General features: G+C 52.3%; 1 protein-coding gene across 3 annotated transcripts; it reads left to right on the top strand.

The window, feature by feature from the left end:
- Window positions 1-3,180: 3,180 nt before the first annotated feature.
- Tcp11 (t-complex 11) lies at window positions 3,181-16,932 on the top strand. 3 transcript variants are annotated; one of them, XM_052164306.1, is made up of 9 exons: window positions 3,181-3,325; window positions 5,350-5,422; window positions 7,192-7,312; window positions 10,071-10,291; window positions 13,373-13,509; window positions 13,908-14,119; window positions 14,237-14,418; window positions 15,252-15,415; window positions 16,031-16,932. In XM_052164306.1, exons 1-9 carry the CDS (start codon window positions 3,205-3,207, stop codon window positions 16,261-16,263), a joined length of 1,464 nt encoding a protein of 487 aa, XP_052020266.1. In that variant the 5' UTR covers window positions 3,181-3,204; the 3' UTR covers window positions 16,264-16,932. The 3 variants fall into 3 exon arrangements, with proteins under 3 accessions (XP_052020266.1, XP_052020265.1, XP_052020264.1); XM_052164305.1 differs by having other exon boundaries at window positions 3,181-3,562; window positions 16,229-16,932; XM_052164304.1 differs by having other exon boundaries at window positions 3,181-3,562.
- Window positions 16,933-18,664: the final 1,732 nt, after the last annotated feature.

The following is an 18,664-nucleotide window of genomic DNA, read 5'->3' as shown; positions in this document are numbered from 1 at the left end:
CTGTCTCTGAGGTTCACGCACTCTCACAGGGTTAGTGCTAGATTCGCAAGGAGGACAATCTGGGCTGAACGGCAGACCTGTGGAGGATCCGGTCACCATCGAGAGTTTAAAGAAGGCCGGAGGTGGAGGCAAGCGCCGCCGACAAAGGGCCTTCCCCCAGATGACACTTGACCTGGGGCACCCCACCCTTTCCTCCGGCCTGCCCCTTACCCCGCGGAGCTCACCAGGACACTGTGTGCTAGATCTCCTTGTGCGTGGACAGCGTGTCAGCCAGAGTCAAGCACTCAGTGTGACTTCACAAGAAGCCTGTGATCCAGTCAAGATCTTGCCCCCCCCCCTTGAACTCGTTCTCCTCTGTCCTCATACTCAGGGACAGTCTGATGTGACGCCCGCTTTTGCACTCAGGGACAGTCTGATGTGACGCCCGCTTTTGCCGGTCTGCATGGGTGGGATGGTGGCCGATCATATGCATTTGGAGAGTAGAAGTGCCCGGTAAATCATTAAGCAGTCAGTCAGTGATTAACTAAGACCCCCTGCAGGAAGGAGGCCATATCTCCTCTCGGCCTTCCCCCCCCACCCCCCGACGCTAATTTTTGCCTGGTTGCTTCTGATAACTATTAATGATAAGGATCCCGGGCGCCCCACCTTGGTCCCCTGGGAAAATGCTTCCTATAGCCTTCCTCAGCTGCCACGCCCCACCCCACCCCACCCCACCCCCACCGCAGGACGGCCAGTGGCAGCTTCCCCGTCTATGATGGGAGTCTCAGGTCTGACCTCAGGTAGTCAGGCTTGGAAGCTGAGTTTTGCTGACCCACGGATTTAAATATCGAGATCAGCTATTTCCTGAATACAGATACATTTCCAGGGGAATTCAGACACCTCGGGGAGACCTTTATCCAGTGATGATTTTATAGGGAAGAAAGCAGGCTATTATTTAAAAGCAAGCACAATTCTCTTTTTCTCCTTGACATTAAAATTCCCAAATAGGCCACACAGTGGTGGCACATGCTTTTAATCCCAGTACTTGGGGAGGCAGAGGCAGGCAGATCTCTGGGAGTTCAAGGTCAGCCTGGTCTACAGAGTGAGTTCCAGGATAGCTGAGGCTACACAGAGAAACCCTGTCATGAAAAATCTTGAAAATATTTTGTGTTTTACCTGCATGTATGTGTGTGTGTGTATATATATATGTATGTATGTATGTACACATATACACACATATATATACACATATATACATATGCACACACACACACACACACACACACACGGCAACCTTAGGGACCCTGAGAGGGCCATCAGGTATTTGTAGGCTGCCATTTGGGTGTCATCTTTCCAGGCCCTGAGTTTTCCCTTTAGAAGAGCAAGAGTCTAAATACCTCCTTATGTGACAGGAAACTGGGACATCATTGTGTAACTTCTGTCCACTTCACGGTTGGCCACCTGGAGGGAAATGGCAGGGGGCATGATGGGGAGGAAGGAGGCTTAGTGTGTGCTGGAGATAGTTTGGGTGGTCCGCGAGAATCGAACCCAGGGCTACCAACCAAACTGTAGCCTTAACTCTTTTCGACAAATCCTACCTTGCAGTATTGGAACCGAACCCGGGCCCTCAAACATGGCCGGCGTTTTATTACTACAATGCATCCGTTATCTGCCCTTGCTTTGTCTTTAAGTTGCTTCGTCTGTCCTGGAACTGTGTAGTCCAAGCAGGCCTTGGCCAGTCCGTTCTCTTGCCTTAGCCTCCTGAGTAGCCAGGGTGACCGGCCTTGCACCGTTACTTTCAGGCTTTCCAAAGTCATGTTCTGGTAAACAAACTGTTTCTGTGTCCAGACGAGGAAGCACGAAGCAACAGCATCCCCTCCAGCCATGTCCAAGTCCACTTTCCGGAGATCGCACGCCCTCTTCTGGCCCCCTGCGGTACTGCATGCATGTGATGCATTTACATTTATATTTTGATGACTTCAAGTCAGAGTAATGAAGAGGCGGGAAAGAATGTGAGGGAGAAACACCCTTCCCATGTTCTCTCCCCAAATCCAAGGTCTGGGTACACATTCTATTTAAAAGACTTTAACCCCTGCAGAGGCAGGAAGATCCGAGTTTGAGGCCAGCCTGGTCTACAGAGTTTCCGGACTGCTGGGGCAATATAGAGAGGAAAAAAGGAAAAGACACAGCAAGAGAAATTTTCTATGTAAAACAAGACAGTTTTATATGCACGGGGATTTTGCCTGCATATATGTAAATGCATCACATGCATGCCATGCCCAGGAGGTTATGATGAGGATGTTTGATCCCGAGGAACTGGAGTTGCAAGTAGCTGTGATCTGCCATGCTGCTGCTGGGAATTGAACCCTGGACCTCTGGAAGAAAGCCAGTGAGTGGTCACCGTCCATCCTTTTTAAGATTCTGAGGGCTGGAGATGGAGCTCAGCCTATCTGAGGCCTCTTCCAACGCCAGCAAAACATGAACACCTGTGAGCCCAGCACTCAGTCCGAGGCAGGAGGGTCAGCAGTTCGAGGCCAGCACCCCTGTGCATGCGCTACAAGCTACCCCTAAGCCCCAGCTCCTGACACCTACAATCAATAGGGTGACATCCCGTCCCACTCTCTGTCTGGCCCTGAGTGGCGGCAGGTGGTCGATGGCGATGCTGCAGGGAGGGCTGCGCACCTGCCTCGTTGCCAGGACACCTAGGCGCTTTGTTTTGCAACCCCGGGCGCTCCCACTCCTGCCCCGGCCGCAGGGTGGGCATGTGGAGTGTGTGACAGCATCGGCGTGGGGCTCGGTGGCTCCGCCCAGCCCCGCCGCCCCCGCCCCGGCCTCCTAGGTGGTTGAGCCCACGCTGCCCACCTGCCCCGCGCTGCCCACCCGCGCCCGTGCCGCCCAGCCAGCCAGAGCGGGCGGGCCGGCAGAGAAGGAAGTGAGCGCAGGGGAGAGGGGCAAGGGGAGGGAGAAAGTGGAGGGGGAGGGAGGAGGTGAGCCTCGGACAGGAAGGGATGGAAGAGAGGAAGGGAGACGGGTGCCTAGGGGGGAGGGCAGGAGAGAGGGGAGGGAGGGAGGAGAGGGGAAGAGGAGTGGAGGGGGAGATAAGCGGAGTGGTGAGGGATGGAGAGGGGTAGAGGCGGGGTGTGGGGCACGTCCATCCGGCGGGGCTGAGCCCGATGAGTCCCCGTCATTTGCCACCACCCAGACACCACCACCACCACCACCAGGATGCCAGACGTGAAGGAGAGGGCGGCCCGGAAGGAGCCCGGCGCGGCCGAGAGCGCCTCCCGTGAATCCCGCGGGGGGAACACCCGGGAGAGCGCGAGCAGCGCGCAGGGGCACCGATCGCGTAGGTTCAACCGTCGCCCGAGCACGGCCGCCCTCACCCCAGGGTCCGCGCAGGGGCGCGGGGTACAGACGGCGCCACGAGGTCCCGTGGGCCACGGAGGACTGCGGACCGGCCTGGCCTCCCGGTGTCCCCAGCCCTCCGCCCGAGCGAAGCTCCCCCCGGTCACGCGTGGGGCACCGCTTCCGCCATCCCCGGGAAAGGGCCACTTCGGCGTGACCCCGAGCTCGCACAGGCTAGGTATCTGCTTGAGGCAGGGTCCTCCAAGTGCGGGCACTGCAGGTCCGGACTCCCTCGGTTCAAATGCTCCCGCGCAAGCGTTGCCATGGATTTCCTGCGACGCTCGACAGTTAGTCTTTCCCCCTGTGACCACACGGGGTCGCTGCTGCTTAATGCAGTGACTTAAGACAAGACCCGGGTGCTCCGGGTGGGGTGGGGTGGGAGTGAGGGTGGAGTGGGGTGGGTAGGGGTGCCTGGGCGGAGTGGGGTTCAGGAAGGTCAGGGTGCTGCTGCTGCTGCTGTTTTGGAAACACCGGTTCTTACCATGGTGGTCGGCGTCCATAGCTAAAATAACTCCGAGTATATCATCAAACTGTGTGTCTCAGGTTGGCTTTGTCGTCTTACAGTTTCTTTCTTAGGGGGCCGATCTGGATTTTTAAGAATTTAAGCCACACTTTATCTCTGCTCTTTGGAGCCCTACTCGGTCTGGAGTGCTCTGGGTGGGACTTCCGGCCGCTTCCGTGCAGTTGGAGGGTTCCTGAGGGACCGCTGTACTCGGCGGGTTCCTTTCACCTCGGGTGAAATTGTTGGATTTGATTGTGTGCTGCGGGATAATGAGGGCGCTGACTGCACACGTGCAGGGAAGAGCAGGGTCCACTCACCTTTGTTTCTGTAAAAAGGTTTATTTTTATTTGTGTGAGTGGGTGTTTGCCTGCAGGTATGTCTGTGCACCGTGTGTTCAGGGCCAGAAGAGATGTCGGGCGATCATGTGGGGCCAGGGATGGAACCCAGTTCTTAGGAAAGGGCAGCTAGTGACTTACCGCCCGGCCATCTGCCCAGCCTGTAGTTCACCTTTTGTAACCCAGGCAAGGACTCTAGATTTCTAAGTCCCCCGTCAACTTTCTCACCTTGAAATATTTACGATTTGTTGAAAGGTAACATCCAGTGACTTGCTGCATTGTTAATTTTCTGTGTTTTTTCTTTTTCTGTGTTTTTCCCCCTTGTTGTCTGAAGGCTACAGGCATGACTCTAAGTACTTCTGTCATGTTCCTTTCTGCGAGAGAGGGCGCTGTCCTGTGGGGGCTTCTCTACAGTTCTTTTAAAATTATTTCTATTATTATATTTATTTGTTATATTTATTTATTATATGACTACACTGTAGCTGTACTTCAGGTGAGCCACCAATGTTGTTGCTGGGATTTGAACTCAGGACCTTCAGAAGAGCAGACAGTGCTCCTAAGTGCTGAGCCATCTTTCCAGTCCCTGCCCTTTCAGGCCTGTGAGGCACCTTAGCTGTGAAGTAAGCTCTCCACCTACCAATCTGATGGCTGAGCTGGACCCCAGGCAGCCATGCAAGGGAAGGTGGAAGGCAGGGACCTTCCTCTGGCTTCCACGTGTGAGCTGTGGTGTGCAATATTAATAACTTTCTTGATTGTGTATATGGGTACACTGTCACTATCAGAAGAGGGCATCAGATCTTGTTACAGATGGTTGTGAGCCACCATGTGGTTGCTGGGATTTGAACTCAGGACCTTCGGAGGAGCAGCCAGTGCTCTTATCCGCTGAGCCATCCCTCCAGCCCGACAGCTTTATCTTCATTTTGCGCCTTGCTGACCTAGCTTTAGCCCTCACTGCATTGCACCCTCTGAGCATTTCCAGCACGCCCCCGCCCCCCAGGATGAGTGACTGACTGGTCGAGTGGACTCTGAGATAACCCGGGGACGGGGTGTGCTATGGACGAGTGACCCTGAGGAGATTCAGACTTGCGTGGGTTGATAGCTGTCCACCAGAAGTTCTTCCAATTTCAGGTCTGATGGAGAGAGTTCACGATGCTTCGAAGCTCGACTGCCACGTGGAAGAAAGGAAATTATCTTCGAGCAGGTACTGGCTTTACAGTCTCTGTAGTTGACTTTCTGACGTCATTGAGCTGAATGATGGATTCAGCTAACCGACAACGGATTCTGAAGGATTCTGGGGGCTGGGGAGGTCACAGAGTGAGCAGACACTTGTTGCCAAGCCTGAGAACCTGAGTTTAATTTCACACGCCCCTCCCCAACAAACATACATGTTATTAAGAACACGCACACCTGTGATCCCAGCACTGGCAGGCAGAGGCGGGCGGACCTCTGAGCTGGAGACCTGCCTGGTCCGCGTGGCGAGCTGTTGCAGGCCAGTCAGGGCTACATAGGCAGACCGCACCTCAAGCAAAGGAAGCAACTCAAATGCATGTCTCCTTGGTGAACTGTGTTGATTGCCACGGTTCCTATTTTGATGATTAGTCCTTCGCTGCTAATGATTTAAAATCCACAGTCCAAACATGGGTTGCCTTGTGGCCATTTTCCTGTTTAGAGTCAGGTCTCTGCATGCGGCTGTCTGGTGGGTCCTGCAGCGCTCCTTGAGAAGATTCTCCTTTCTGTGTAGAATCGCTCTGCAGTTTTTGTCTATTTTCTTAGACAGGGACTTTCATACTCTAGGCCGGTCCTATTGCCCATGCCCCCCAAGCATGGAGATTATTTTAATTTTTGTTTGTTTGAGGTTTTGTTTTGTTTTGTTTTGAGACAGAGTTTCTCTGTGTAGCCCTGGTTGTTCTGGAACTCACTCTGCAGACAAGGCTGCCCTCGAACTCACAGAGATCTGCCTGCCTCTGCCCACTGAGCACTGGGACTCAGCGTGTGCGCCCTGTAGCTCTCTTCAGACACACCAGAAGAGGGCGGCGTCAGGATCCCATTACAGATGGCTGAGCCACCATGTGGTTGCTGGGAATTGAACTCAGGACCTCTGAAAGAGCAGTCAGTGCTTTTTTTTTTTTTTTTTTTTTTTTGGTTTTTTGAGACAGGGTTTCTCTGTAGCCCTGGCTGTCCTGGAACTCACTCTGTAGACCAGGCTGGCCTTGAACTCAGAGATTCACCTGCTTCTGCCTCCCAAGTGCTGGGATTACAGGCATGCATGCACCACCACTGCCCTGTCCAGCACAGCCAGTGCTCTTAACCTCTGAGCCATCTTTCCAGCCCTATTTTCGAAACAATTTTTTTAAGTCTTAACAAAGAACGATAACAATAACAAAATGTCACCTCTGAGAGACTGGAGAGATGATAATGCTCTCAGAGTAGGAGTGTGGGAAGAGGTAGGGGGAAGCACTTTTTTGAGACAATTTTATACTTGTGTATCTATGTGTGTGTGTCTGTGTGTGTGTGTAGCTCACACTGATCTCCCTGTGTAGACCAGGTTGGCATCGAACTCACAGAGATCCTCCTGGGGGCTGGGAAGCCACCACACTCAGCTGAGCCTTTTTTTTTTTTAAGCCGGACTGGTCTAGAGGCGTCTTCTGCATTCAAATGTTGTCCAATAAATAAATAAATAAATAAATAAATAAATAAATAAATAAAGGAAAATATTTTCCTGATTTTTCTGAGTGAAGGAAAATAACAGCTCCAGGCAGTATGGCGCACACACACAGGTCACACATGTAGGCCAGACTCAGGCTAAACCTGGGGTACCTGGACATCACACTTGGCCCTCAGCAAGCCCTGCTGAGCTCCATGCGTTACTCCTGGTGTTTTCTTTAGGGGGAGGGGGGCTTAGGTTCTGGGCCTGGACTGGTTTCCCGTGCCCTCTGTGGGTGACCTGTGCTGCGTTTGACCCTCCTGCAGCCTGGAAGGGAAGGGCAAGGACTCCATGCCCAGCGACTTCTGGGACCATCTGAAGGAGCAGCTGTCAGCCGTGCCCCCCGACTTCAGCTGTGCTCTTGAGCTTCTGAAGGAGATCAAAGAGGTAAGTGGGGCCACGGTCCCCCCACGCAGACGGAAGGTTCCCAAGGCCTCTGCGAGGCCAGTGTGGCTAGGGGCCTCAAACCCTTATTGTCAAGGTGACCTAGATAGAAGTCACTAAATATCTGGATGGGGAAGATGGAATTGTAAAATTACTACAGCAGGGATCAGAAAAGGTGTTAACACAGCGTGCATTTGCTTAATGGTGACTTGTCTCCGAGGCTCAGGGTCTCGGCTAACCTAGGCCCAGGAAGCTCCCAGCTCTCCAGCAGTCTAACCTAGGCCTAGAATGTGTTCAGCCCCTGCCTGAGACTTACTGCCGAGTAAGCTCACGGTCTCTAGCTCCCAGTTCTAGCTGACTGGGCTTCACTCAGCCGTCGCAGCTTGAAGTCCTCTCTGAGATGATCCCATCTGGCGTCTTTCGAGGCCTCTGACTTTCTGCTGTGCTTGGCTTCAAACTGTGGCAAGCTCTACTCCTCCGCCGCCTCCTCCTTCTCTAGCTTGTTCTGTCTTGTGTCTGGCTTGTTCCCTGTCTCTGTACAACTCTGCCAGTAAAACTGCCTCCTCCTCTCTCTGTCCATGCACTGCCTCTCTTCAGTAGCCTCCCTTTCCCCTCTCTCCTCCTGAGTTGGGCATACCTTGTTCTGTCAAATCTTTCTCTGATTTGTCACTTTGTCTGCTACTCAGACATCGTTTTCAAACATGGCTGCTTCCTTCCACAAACTCACTTTGCCTTCACTGCTTGGGATCAAGGTGTGCACTAAGGGACGAGCAGCCAGAGGGACGAGAGGTGTGTGCTATGGGCTGAGCCGCACCACAACTAGAAACAGGTTTCATTTGTTTGTTTTTTTAGTAACTAACAGAATCTTGGGGTTCACAGTGGGATTAAATATCCTGCAAGAAAAGGGGAAGCCATGACTAAGAGTATAGACCAGTCTGAAGAGTTCTGGATCCTCAGACACACGAGTTCTAAGTGAGCTACGGCGTGAAGCTCAAATTGGTGCATCCTGCCTCAAAAGTCCAATGTAACCAGTGAGCAATGTGTCCTTACCTGTGGTGGGCAGTCAGAGGCGCGGCAACCCACCAGCTTTGTCTTAGGGAAGATATCGCCACAGGTCTGGAGAACCTCAGGGGATGATCTGTCTCCTCTAGAGAGCCCAATGCATTGAGGGAGGCCATTCCTCTTGCAATATGCTCAGTGCCCTCTGCAGACGATGGGGTGCAGTGTGGGGAGGGAGCTGCCACCCCAGCAGAGACAACATGTCAACATCTCAAGGGTTCAGCCCAGGCAGGCACAGAGGACAGAATCTGATACAAAGAAACTCTTGACTTTGAAAGCTTAGCAACTGAAACAGGTAACACAGGGCAGCAGCCTTCCCTTGTGCCACACAGAGCAATGTAGTATTCAGTTCAGTTCAATAGTCATCATCGATCCAGCCCTCCAGCCCCTCCGTTGTGTGTGGTGGAGACACAGGGTAAAGAAGAGTGAGTTACCAGGGGCTCGTGTGGGGGTCAGCAGCCCATGCCCCTCCGCTGTTCATCTGCCTGTTCCTTCTGAAATATAATTAAATATATATGTGTGTGTGTGTGTGTGTACATATACATACATACATACATACATACATACACACATACATACATATATATTTTGGTTTTTTCAAGACAGGGTTTCTCTATGTATCCCTGGCTGTACTGGAACTCACTCTGTAGACCAGGCTGGCCTCGAATTTAGATATCTGCCTGCCTCTGCCTCCCAAGTGGTGGCATTAAAGGAATGTGCCACCACTGCCCAGCTAAAAAGATTATGTTACCTTTCCGATATTAGGACTGTATATTATGGGTTGGGATATCCATCCACCCATCCACCTGTTTTTCTTTTTAAAGATTTATTTATTTTATATATATGCATACACTGTGGCTCTACAGATGGTTGTGAGCCATCATGTGGTTGCTGGGAATTGAACTCAGGGCCTCTGCTCACTCCGGCCCAAAGAGTTATTATTATATGTGAGTACACTGCAGCTGTCTTCAGACACCCCAGAAGAGGGCATCAGATTCCATTACAGATGGTTCTGAACCACCATGTGGTTGCTGGGATTTGAACTCAGGACCTGTGGAAAAGCAGTCAGTGCTTTTAACAGCTGGGCCATCTCTCCAGAGCTTCCCCTCCCCCACCCAGTCTGGAACTCTGTAGAACAGGCTGGCCTGGAACTCATGCGGATCCTCCTGCCTCTGCCACCGGAGTGCGGGATCAAAGACGTGGTCCATTGCGGCTGTCCAGCTTTGATGCTTTTAAGGTTTACTTTTATTCTAAGCTCTTGGGAGGCAGAGGCGTGCAGTTCTCTGAGGACAGCCGGAGGTACACAGAAGAAGCCTGTCTTGAAAAATCACAACGAATATAAAAAAAAGTATTTTTATTTTATGGGTGTGGTGTTTTGCCCGCTGTATGTTTGTCTCGGGCACCATTGCGCATGCAATGTCCAGGGAGGCCGGAAGAGGGCGCGAGAGACACCCCCCACCCCCACCCCCAACCCCTGGGATCTGGAGTTATTGGTCGGTGTGAGCTGCGGTGGGTGCTGGGAACTGACCCAAGGTGCTCCTGCTGTGTCCCACATGCTCTGTGGAGGCCTTGGCTTTACTGATCTCTTGATCTGACTCTGACCTAAGAAGACCAAGGCTGAGGTGTGTTTAGAGGATTGAGCCCTGGGGCGGTTGTGGGACAGAGAGGATGGAGCAGGACATCTCTGTGACTTGCCCCGCAGATCCTGTTGTCCCTGCTGCTCCCGCGGCAGAGCCGCCTGAGGAATGAGATCGAGGAAGCGCTGGACATGAGCTTCCTGCGTCAGCAGGCTGACCGCGGGGACCTGAACGTCTCCTACCTCTCCAAGTACATCCTCAACATGATGGTGCTGCTGTGCGCGCCGGTCCGCGACGAGGCTGTGCAGAGACTCGAAAGCATTTCCGATCCGGTCCGCCTGCTGAGGTGTGACACTAACTCCAGTTTGCTGACCTGCTCTGGGCCGAGCTGGGAAGGGCTGGCAGCCGCTGTGCAGCCATTGTCTAGACTTCTCCTTGCTCCTCCTGGCCTGTTGGTTCTCACTTCTTCCAAAAAGGATCTTTGGGTCGTCCTTAGCTCAACAGGACCCTTCTTATAGTGTAAGACGCTGTGGAGGCAGAGTTCTGAGGCCTGAAACGTCTCTTTTCCCAACTTTACTCTGGCCTCAGCTCAGATAAACTGTAAGGAACAGAAGGGACCTCCTTCTGTTTTATGGCCATGTGGAGTTTGGGAAGTGCGCACAGTGCAGCACATTAAAATTCAAAGACAACACCTCTCCTAGCCTGAATGGATGAGGGTAGCATCACTTAGAACTCTGCCTTTTCTTTTCTCCTTTCTTTTAATTAGATTTTTTTAAATTTGGTTTTTTCGAGACAGGGTTTCTCTGTATAGCCCTGGCTGTCCTGGAACTCATTCTGTAGACCAGGCTGGCCTTGAACTCAGAAATCCGCCTGCCTCTGCCTCCCAGAGTGCTGGGATTACAGGCGTGCACCACCACTGCCTGGCCAGATATTTTCTTTATTTACATTTCAAATGTTTCAAACCCTTTCCTGGTTTCCCCTCTGAAAACCCCCTATCCTATCCCCCTCCCCCAGCTCACCAACCCACCCACTCCTGCTTCCCTGACCTGGCATCCGCTACCCTGGGGCATTGAGCCTTCACAGGACCAAGGGCCTCCCCTCTCATTGATTTCCAACAAGGCCATCCTCTGCTACATATGCTGCTGAAGCCATGGGTCCCTCCATGTGTACTCTTTGGTTGGTGGTTTAGTCCCTGGGAGCTCTGGGGGTGCTGGTTGGTTCATATTGTGTTTGCCTATGGGGCTGCAAACCCCTTCAGCTCTTTGGGTCCTCTCTCTAGCTCCTTCATTGGGGACCCTGTGCTCAGTTCATTGGCTGGCTGAGAGTGTCCCCCTCTGTATTTGTCAGGCACTGACGGAGCTTCTCAGGAGACAGCTACATCAGGCTCCTGTCAGCAAGCGTTTGTTGGCATCCACAGTAGTGGCTGAGTTTGGTGACTGTATATGGGAAGGATCCCCAGGTGGGGCAGTCTCTGGATGGCCTTTCCTTCAGTCTTCGATCCACACTTTGTCTCTGTATCTCCTCCTGTGGGTATTTTGATCCCCCTTCTAAGAAGGACCACAGTATCCATACTTTGTTCTTCCTTCTTTTTGAGCTTCATTTGGTCTGTGAATTGTATCTTGGGTATTCTGAGTTTCTGGGCTAATATCCACTTATCGAGTGCATACCAGGTGTGTTCTTTTGTGATTAGGTAACCTCACTCAGGATGATATTTTCTAGTTCCATCATTTGCTTAAGAATTTCATGAATTCATTATTTTTTGTTTGTTTGGTTTTGGTTTTTTGAGACAGGGTTTCTGTGTTGTCCTGGCTGTTCTGGAACTCACTCTGTAGACCAGGCTGGCCTCAAACTCAGAAATCCACCTGCCTCTGCCTCCCAGGTGCTGGGATTAAAGGCGTGCGCCACCCCCCCCAATTCATTGTTTTTAATAGCTGAGTAGTATTACATTGAATAAATGTAACACATTTTCTGTATCCATTCCTCTGTTGAGGGACATCTGAGTTCTTTCCAGCTTCTGGCTATTATAAATAAGGCTGTTGTGAACAGAGTGGAGCATGTGTCCTCATTACATGTTGGAGCATCTTCTGGGTATATGCCCAGGAGTGGTATAGCTGGGTCCTCCAGTAGTACTATGTCCAGTTTTCTGAGGAACCACCAAACTGATTTCCAGAGTGGTTGTACCAGCTTGCAATCCCACCCGCAGTGGAGGAGTGTTCCTCTTTCTCTACATCCTCTCCAGCATCTGCTGTCCCTTGAGTTTTTCATCTTAGGCATTCTGCCTGGTGTGAGGTGGAATCTCAGGGTTGTTTTGATTTGCATTTCCCTGATGACTGGGAATGTTGAACATTTCGTTAGGTGCTTCTCAGCTATTCAGTATCCCTCAGTTGAGAATTCTTTATTTAGCTCTGTACCCCATTTTTAATAGGGTTATTTGGCTCTCTGGAGTCTAACTTCTTGAGTTCTTTGTATACATTGGATATTAGCCCTCTGTCAGATGTAGGGTTGGTAAAGATCTTTTCCCAATTTGTCAGTTGCCGTTTTGTCCTATTGACAGTGTCCTCTGCCCTACAGAAGTTTTGTAACTTTTATGTAATTTTATGAAGTCCCATTTATCAATTCTTTAAAAAAAAAGATTTATTTATTGTTATATGTAAGTACACTGTAGCTGTCTTCAGACACCCCAGAAGAGGGCGTCAGATACCATTACAGATGGTTGTGAGCTACCCTGTGGGAGAGCAGTCAGTACTCTTAACTGCTGAGCCATCTCTCTAGCCCTCCCATTTGTCAATTCTTGATCTTAGCATAAGCTATTGGTGTTCTGTTCAGGAAACATTCCCCTGTGCCCATCTGCTCCAGGGTCTTCCCCACTTTCTTTTCTGTTAGTTTCAGTGTGTGGTTTTATGTGGAGGTCCTTGATCCACTTGGACTTGAGCTTAGCACAAGGAGATAAGAACAGATCGATTCGCATTCTTCTGCATAGCCACCCGTTGAACCAGCACTATTTATTTATTGGTTCAAATGAACCAAAAAGAAAAGTTATCTTTTTTTCTACTGGATGGTTTTAGCTCCTTTGTCAAAGATAAAGTGACTGTAAGTGTGTGGATTCATTTCTGGGTCTCCAGTTCTATTCCATTGATCTCTACCTGCTTGTCACTGGACCAAGACCAAGTTTTTACCTGCCTTCTGCTCACCAGTTGGTGTTTCTTCCATAGCATCTCACCCAGTAGCCCTTGCTGGGACTCACAGCCTGCCCCCTCTTGTCTTTCTCAGTTGGGGGACCCCCCCTGCTGTGCCCCAACATACCCAGCTCTCCGCAGACCTCCCGCGGTGGTGGAGGAGACACAGCTCCGCCTTAAGCTCCTTGTGGGCAGACTGTGGAGCCCCGTGCCTCAGTTGTCCGCATGTGGCTGTTCTCTCCCTGCGACAGGGGGATCTTTCAGGTCCTGGGACAGATGAAAATGGACATGGTGAACTACACCATCCAGAGCCTCCAGCCCCAGCTACAGGAGCACTCCATCCAGTTTGAGCGGGCTCAGTTCCAGGAGCGCCTCAACAAAGAGCCCAGTATGTATGCCGTGCGCGCAGGGAGGGAAGCCCCGGGGAGGCCTGGTCCCGGCTTCAGAGAGGGCTGTTCTCCTCCTCTCCAGAGAGGAGATGCTGCTGCTTCGCCCAGTGGGGGCAGGGATGGGGGAGATGGACGTATTAACCAGGAGCCATATACATTTTACATTTAGATGTAGTGGTTTACCTTAGGGTTTTGTTTGTTTTGAGATAAGGTCTTGCTCTTTAGCCTTGGCAAAAAGAAACCCGCTTTCAGGCTGAGCCCAGACAGTGCTGCTGTGCCGGCCCCTGGGCCCCTGGGCACATGCACGCACCGCCCAGCTCATGAACTGGCTCGCTAAGGCGAGCGTGCGAGCGGTCCGAGGCCCGGGAGCGGGGCACTCACTGGCCTCGTGTTGCAGGCCTCCTCAACCACACCACGAAGTGGCTCACGCAGGCGGCCACGCAGCTCATTGCCCCTTCTGCCAGTTGCTCCGATACACTGGACTCCAGCTCGGCAGGCCCGTCTCCCAGCGATGTCGCCGTCCCGGAACCGCTCAGCCCCGCCATGGTGCTGTCTCAGGGATTCCTGAACCTTCTCACCTGGGACCCTGAGAACGAAGAGTTTCCTGAGGTAGGGATGGGGCGTGGGGGCCATTTCCTTGCTTTCCCTTTTTTTTTTTTTTTTTTTTTTTTTTTTTGAGCTCTTGCCAGCGTCCCGCTGATGGCTGCTGCTCCTCCCGCTCCGCAGACCCTGGTGGCGGACCGAACCCGGCTGCAGGAGCTGGAGTCGCAGCAGAACCAGCTCACCATCCTTGCCTCCGTCTTGCTGGTGGCCAGTAGCTTCTCTGGCAGCGTTCTGTTTAGCTCACCGCAGTTCGTGGATAAGCTGAAACGAATAACCAAGTCCCTGGTGGAGGATTTCAACTCCAGGTGAGCTCTCTTCCTTACAAAGGCGGGAGGCGGGGAAATGGCTTAACTGGTCAGGTGAGGTGCTCTGCTGCGACACCACGGGGACCTGAAAAGGCCAGGCGTGAGCTGGCTGCGGTTGCGCGCCTTCAGTCCCAGCCCTCAGTGCAGATCTGTGTAAGTTCGAGGCCAGCTCGACCTGGGTAGAGACTGCCTCCAAATACCAAGAAGCCGGGCGTGGGGGTGCGTGTCCGTGAGCCCGCGTGAATCCGGCACGTTCAGGGAGGGGGTGGCTGGCTTCAGGAATGGCGGCTCAGCGAGCCCAATCAACATCAGAGTTGCAGGTTCAGTGAGAAAGAGGGCGGAGAGCTGCTGAGGAAACCGGTGGCTCCAGTGCCCATGGTACCCGCCTATGCGTGTTTCTTTGGCTCTTCAAAGAAAACAAGTAGCATGAATGTGTGTGTGTGTGTGTGTGTGTGTGTGTGTGTGCTTGTCAGGAGGTGACCGACTTGGAAGGGTCTCTGTCTTTACAGAGCTCACCGACCACAGACAGGGCTCTCTTTCAGAGCGGAGAGCTTTTTTTTCCTAAGCTTCAGTATAGAGCACCATTTATAGAGATAACTGACATTCAGAGGGAATCAATCAATCAAAATGCGGAACCGGTCTGTCTGTCTGTCTGTCTGCCTGTCTTTGGTGCTGACAGGAGGGCAAAGCAAGGTGGCTGGCGTGGGACCGAAATGTTCCCCAAGCCTGAGGCTTCGAGGTTTTTGCAGTTCTCCAGAGAGAGGCCACCTACTGGGTGGCAGGTTACCTCCTGTTGTCCTACTGGGTGCCAAATTACTTCTGTTGTGGTCTAGGCCCGAGGAAGTGATGCAGACTGTGAGTGAGCAGGTGACCCAGGAAATCCACCAGAGTCTCAAGACTATGGGCCTGGCCGCTCTGAGCAGTGAGAATACAGTGTCCCTGGTCGGACAGCTCCAGAACATTGCCAAAAAGGAAAACTGCGTCCGCAGCGTCATTGGTGAGCATGCCCACCACACGTGGGCGGCGAGGATGCTGGAGGGAGAGGGCCCGAGTTGAAGCGACACCCTTCCCAGCCACAGGCGGACTCTGGTCCCGTGGGAGGGCTGCACAGGGAACCCTGCCCAGCCAACCTAGATGACACACTCATGACTTCTGACGAGTCTCTGTGACATCCACACCCGCCTACCAACAAGAAGCCAGCTCCATTAGTTCACGAGAGCATGTCTAGTAGTACAGGCCCCAGCCCCATGTTGGAACTTGGCCAACTTGTTACCAGCTTTAAGCAGTTGGGAATATCAGCTGAAGTGTTCCCCTAACGTCAAATCCTAGATCTAACGGTGTAGCCCACGTTAGCCTGGGACGCCATATGTGTCTCAGGCTGGCCTTGCGGTTTTCCCCCTGCCTCTGTCTCTTGGGTGCTGGGATTACAGGTGTGAGCCGTACCCTCATACTAAGCAGTCTTGAGTACTTGGGAGCCCAGTAATACCTGAGAGAATTAGACAGCTGTCCCCCGAACTCAGATCCCCCCACCTGTGAGTGGCCTGGGCAGTGGTGAGTAGCCGGAAGCCAGCTGCTCAGGTTGACCTCGTTGTCGCTTCCTGCTTGCCCACAGCCCAGCGGATCCACTTGTTCCTCAAGTGCTGCTTCGTTCTGGGGGTGCAGCGGTCTCTCTTGGACCTCCCCGGCGGCCTTACTCTGATTGAAGCGGAGCTGGCTGAACTGGGCCAGAAGTTTGTCAGCCTGACACACCACAATCAGCAAGTGTTTGCCCCTTATTACACCGAGATCTTAAAAACCCTCATCTCCCCAGCCCAGACCCTGACCACCAAAGTTGGGTCTCTCTGATGGCATCGGCTCGGAGCCCTGGCACCTTGGACCCAGGAGAACGCCCATCTTCCTGGGAGTACATCAGCAGTGAGCAGCAGAGCGGTGGGTCCCCTCTGCCCCACCCCCCACAGCCAGCACACCAGGGCTGTAGGGATCTAACATGTAAACAACTGGCTCAAACCCGCTCCCTAATAAACTTCTGAGCTGCACGCAGACGGCCACTCTTTGATGCGGTGGAGGCCAGACCCCAGGACCCTGCAGTGCGCCTCTCTTCTGGCTACATGGCCCCCACAGTGGGCACAGATGACGGCCAGTGTGCTAGGGTGCGCTTGCTCGCTCGCTAGGGTCAGCTAAGGGTAAAGCACTTCCCTGGAGCCTTCATGTTGCCCGGCCAGGAGAGGACACTGTGGAGACCAAATTCATTTTCAAGACCAGATTCCCCTGGAGGTTTCAACGCTACAGCAAGGGGGTCAGGGCACAGCAGGGACCCCACCCTCTTCCAGGGCAGGCGCTGAAGAGAAACGTTGTTGGCTGCAGGCTGCACCCATGGCCCTGGTGCAGGCCCTGGTGTCCCAGGCTCGCATCCCTCAGGGTATTTAGAGCTCGGCCTGGGACACTTGGGTTTGCATCTCCCTGGTCCCGTCCCCTGGTCCAGTTCGTCCGTGGTCTTATCGGTAGAACCTGCCCCCCCCCAGTGACAGGCCATACATGTTGGGTGTTCAGATAGGAGCAGACTCTGTCTCCCCTCCCTCTGCCAGCGTGGGTGGTCGTACGGTAAGTGCACCTCCCACCAGACCGACATCAGGGATGGCTTGCACCCACTGTCACGGCTTACAATGATGACAGCATACTGGTCCCAACCAGCTTCGCCAGCAAAATGTCCTCTTCAGATCTGGCCCTTTTGTAGAGTGGCGTGCGTCTCCAAGGCAACATAAGGAGAACAGTGTTCCTTTTCCAGAGGCTAAGAGGAACTGAGGAGGACACAGCTTGGGGACAACATGAGGTGGTATCTGAGTTCTGATGGCCCTGGGGGTGTGCTTCTAACTGATAGCCTGTCAGCCTGTCATTGACAGGTGACAGAGTGTGACACAGTCAACCAAGTGACCGGCATAGATCACCCCAACTTCTCAGTCTTGTGATGTACAGGATACACCCAGGCGTGGCTGCTTGCAGCCTCCGGGTGCAGTTGCTTGTTTCCAGGAGTGCACATCTGGGAAGCCTTGTTCAGAGCGAGGCGGGGCCCTGTGAACACTGACCAGGCGGTGGGTACAGGCTCTGGGCCGACCGGGAGCGCCCTGCTCAAGTACTGCAGTTAAAGTCTGGGGCAACCCTCACAGTAGAAATTCTGAAATGTTTTCTCTTGTTCTTCCATGTGGAGGAGACTCATCTTTGCACAGAGAAAGTGCAATTCAAACCTGCCCAGGGGTTTGAGGGCATTTTGTTTGCTTGTTCTAAGACAGTGTCTCACAATGAAGTCCTGGCTGTCCTGGAACTCACTCTGTAGACCAGGCTGGCCTTGAACTCAGATCTGCCTGCCTCTGCTTCCCAAGTGCTGGGATTAAAGGCCTGTGCTGTGTCGGTGAGCCTGGCTTGAGGGCATTTTGCATCTTTTTGTGTTTCCAGTTGTGATAAATACAAAGTTTTTTTTTTCATTAGAGATTATAATTTCATTCCTAATATGCACAAGTATTTTGACTTTAGATTCAGTTTCATTATCACAAAAATAGATACCAATAACCAGTCACCCCTGTTCTCTTTCAGTGTTGACTCTGCTGTCTGTTTCAATGGGATTTCTATTTAAACCTTTTTTTAAGGACTTATTTTATGTGTGTGAGTGTACACCAAGCAGCGCAGTACCCACAGAGGCCACAAGAGGGTGACAACCCACTAGAAATAGAGTTATCAATGGTTTTAAGCTGCTGTGTGGGTGCTAGGAACAGAATTCAGGTCCTCTGCAAGCGCAGTAACTGCTCTTAGCCACTGAGCCACAGCTCTAGGCCCTATATAAATACGTTATGTAAATGGTGTTCATATTTAGAAGCAGAGCATGTAGTTTTTGGACTGGGTTCTTTCACACAAAAAAAATTTTTTTTTTAAAGATGATGTCATTAGTACCCAGGCTGGCCTTGAACTTGCAATCATGCATCAGGCTCCAGAGTGCTAGAATTCTACCTTGCCCAGCACTTGTGCATGATGTTTTCCCCAGGTTACAGCCAGCTGTTGTTCCTTCGGTACGGGTGGATCGTAGCGCCAGCCAGCCATGTGACCCACCTGCCTTGGCAACCATCAGCTGGTTGGCATGGTGGCGTCTGTTGTAGCTTCTGTGAGCAACGCTACCATGAGCACTGTGTAGGTGCCATTATATTTGTTTCCTTGGTTTGAGTCTCTTCAAGCTGTGAGTCTGGAGGAGCCACTGTCC

The sequence above is a fragment of the Apodemus sylvaticus genome, chromosome 19 (assembly GCF_947179515.1).
Source record: "Apodemus sylvaticus chromosome 19, mApoSyl1.1, whole genome shotgun sequence".
Classification (NCBI taxonomy): Eukaryota; Metazoa; Chordata; class Mammalia; order Rodentia; family Muridae; genus Apodemus; species Apodemus sylvaticus.
This window is presented reverse-complemented; position numbering and strand designations above follow the sequence as displayed.

What these genes read in the sequence shown, in the direction of transcription:
- Tcp11 (XM_052164304.1), top strand. Translation starts at nt 3,205, where the DNA reads ATGCCAGACGTGAAGGAGAGGGCGGCCCGGAAGGAGCCCGGCGCGGCC. An exon ending in CCCGAGCTCGCACAGGCTAG is followed by an intron (nt 3,563 to 5,349) that starts GTATCTGCTTGA and finishes TTCCAATTTCAG; the next exon opens with GTCTGATGGAGAGAGTTCAC. An exon ending in TTCTGAAGGAGATCAAAGAG is followed by an intron (nt 7,313 to 10,070) that starts GTAAGTGGGGCC and finishes CTTGCCCCGCAG; the next exon opens with ATCCTGTTGTCCCTGCTGCT.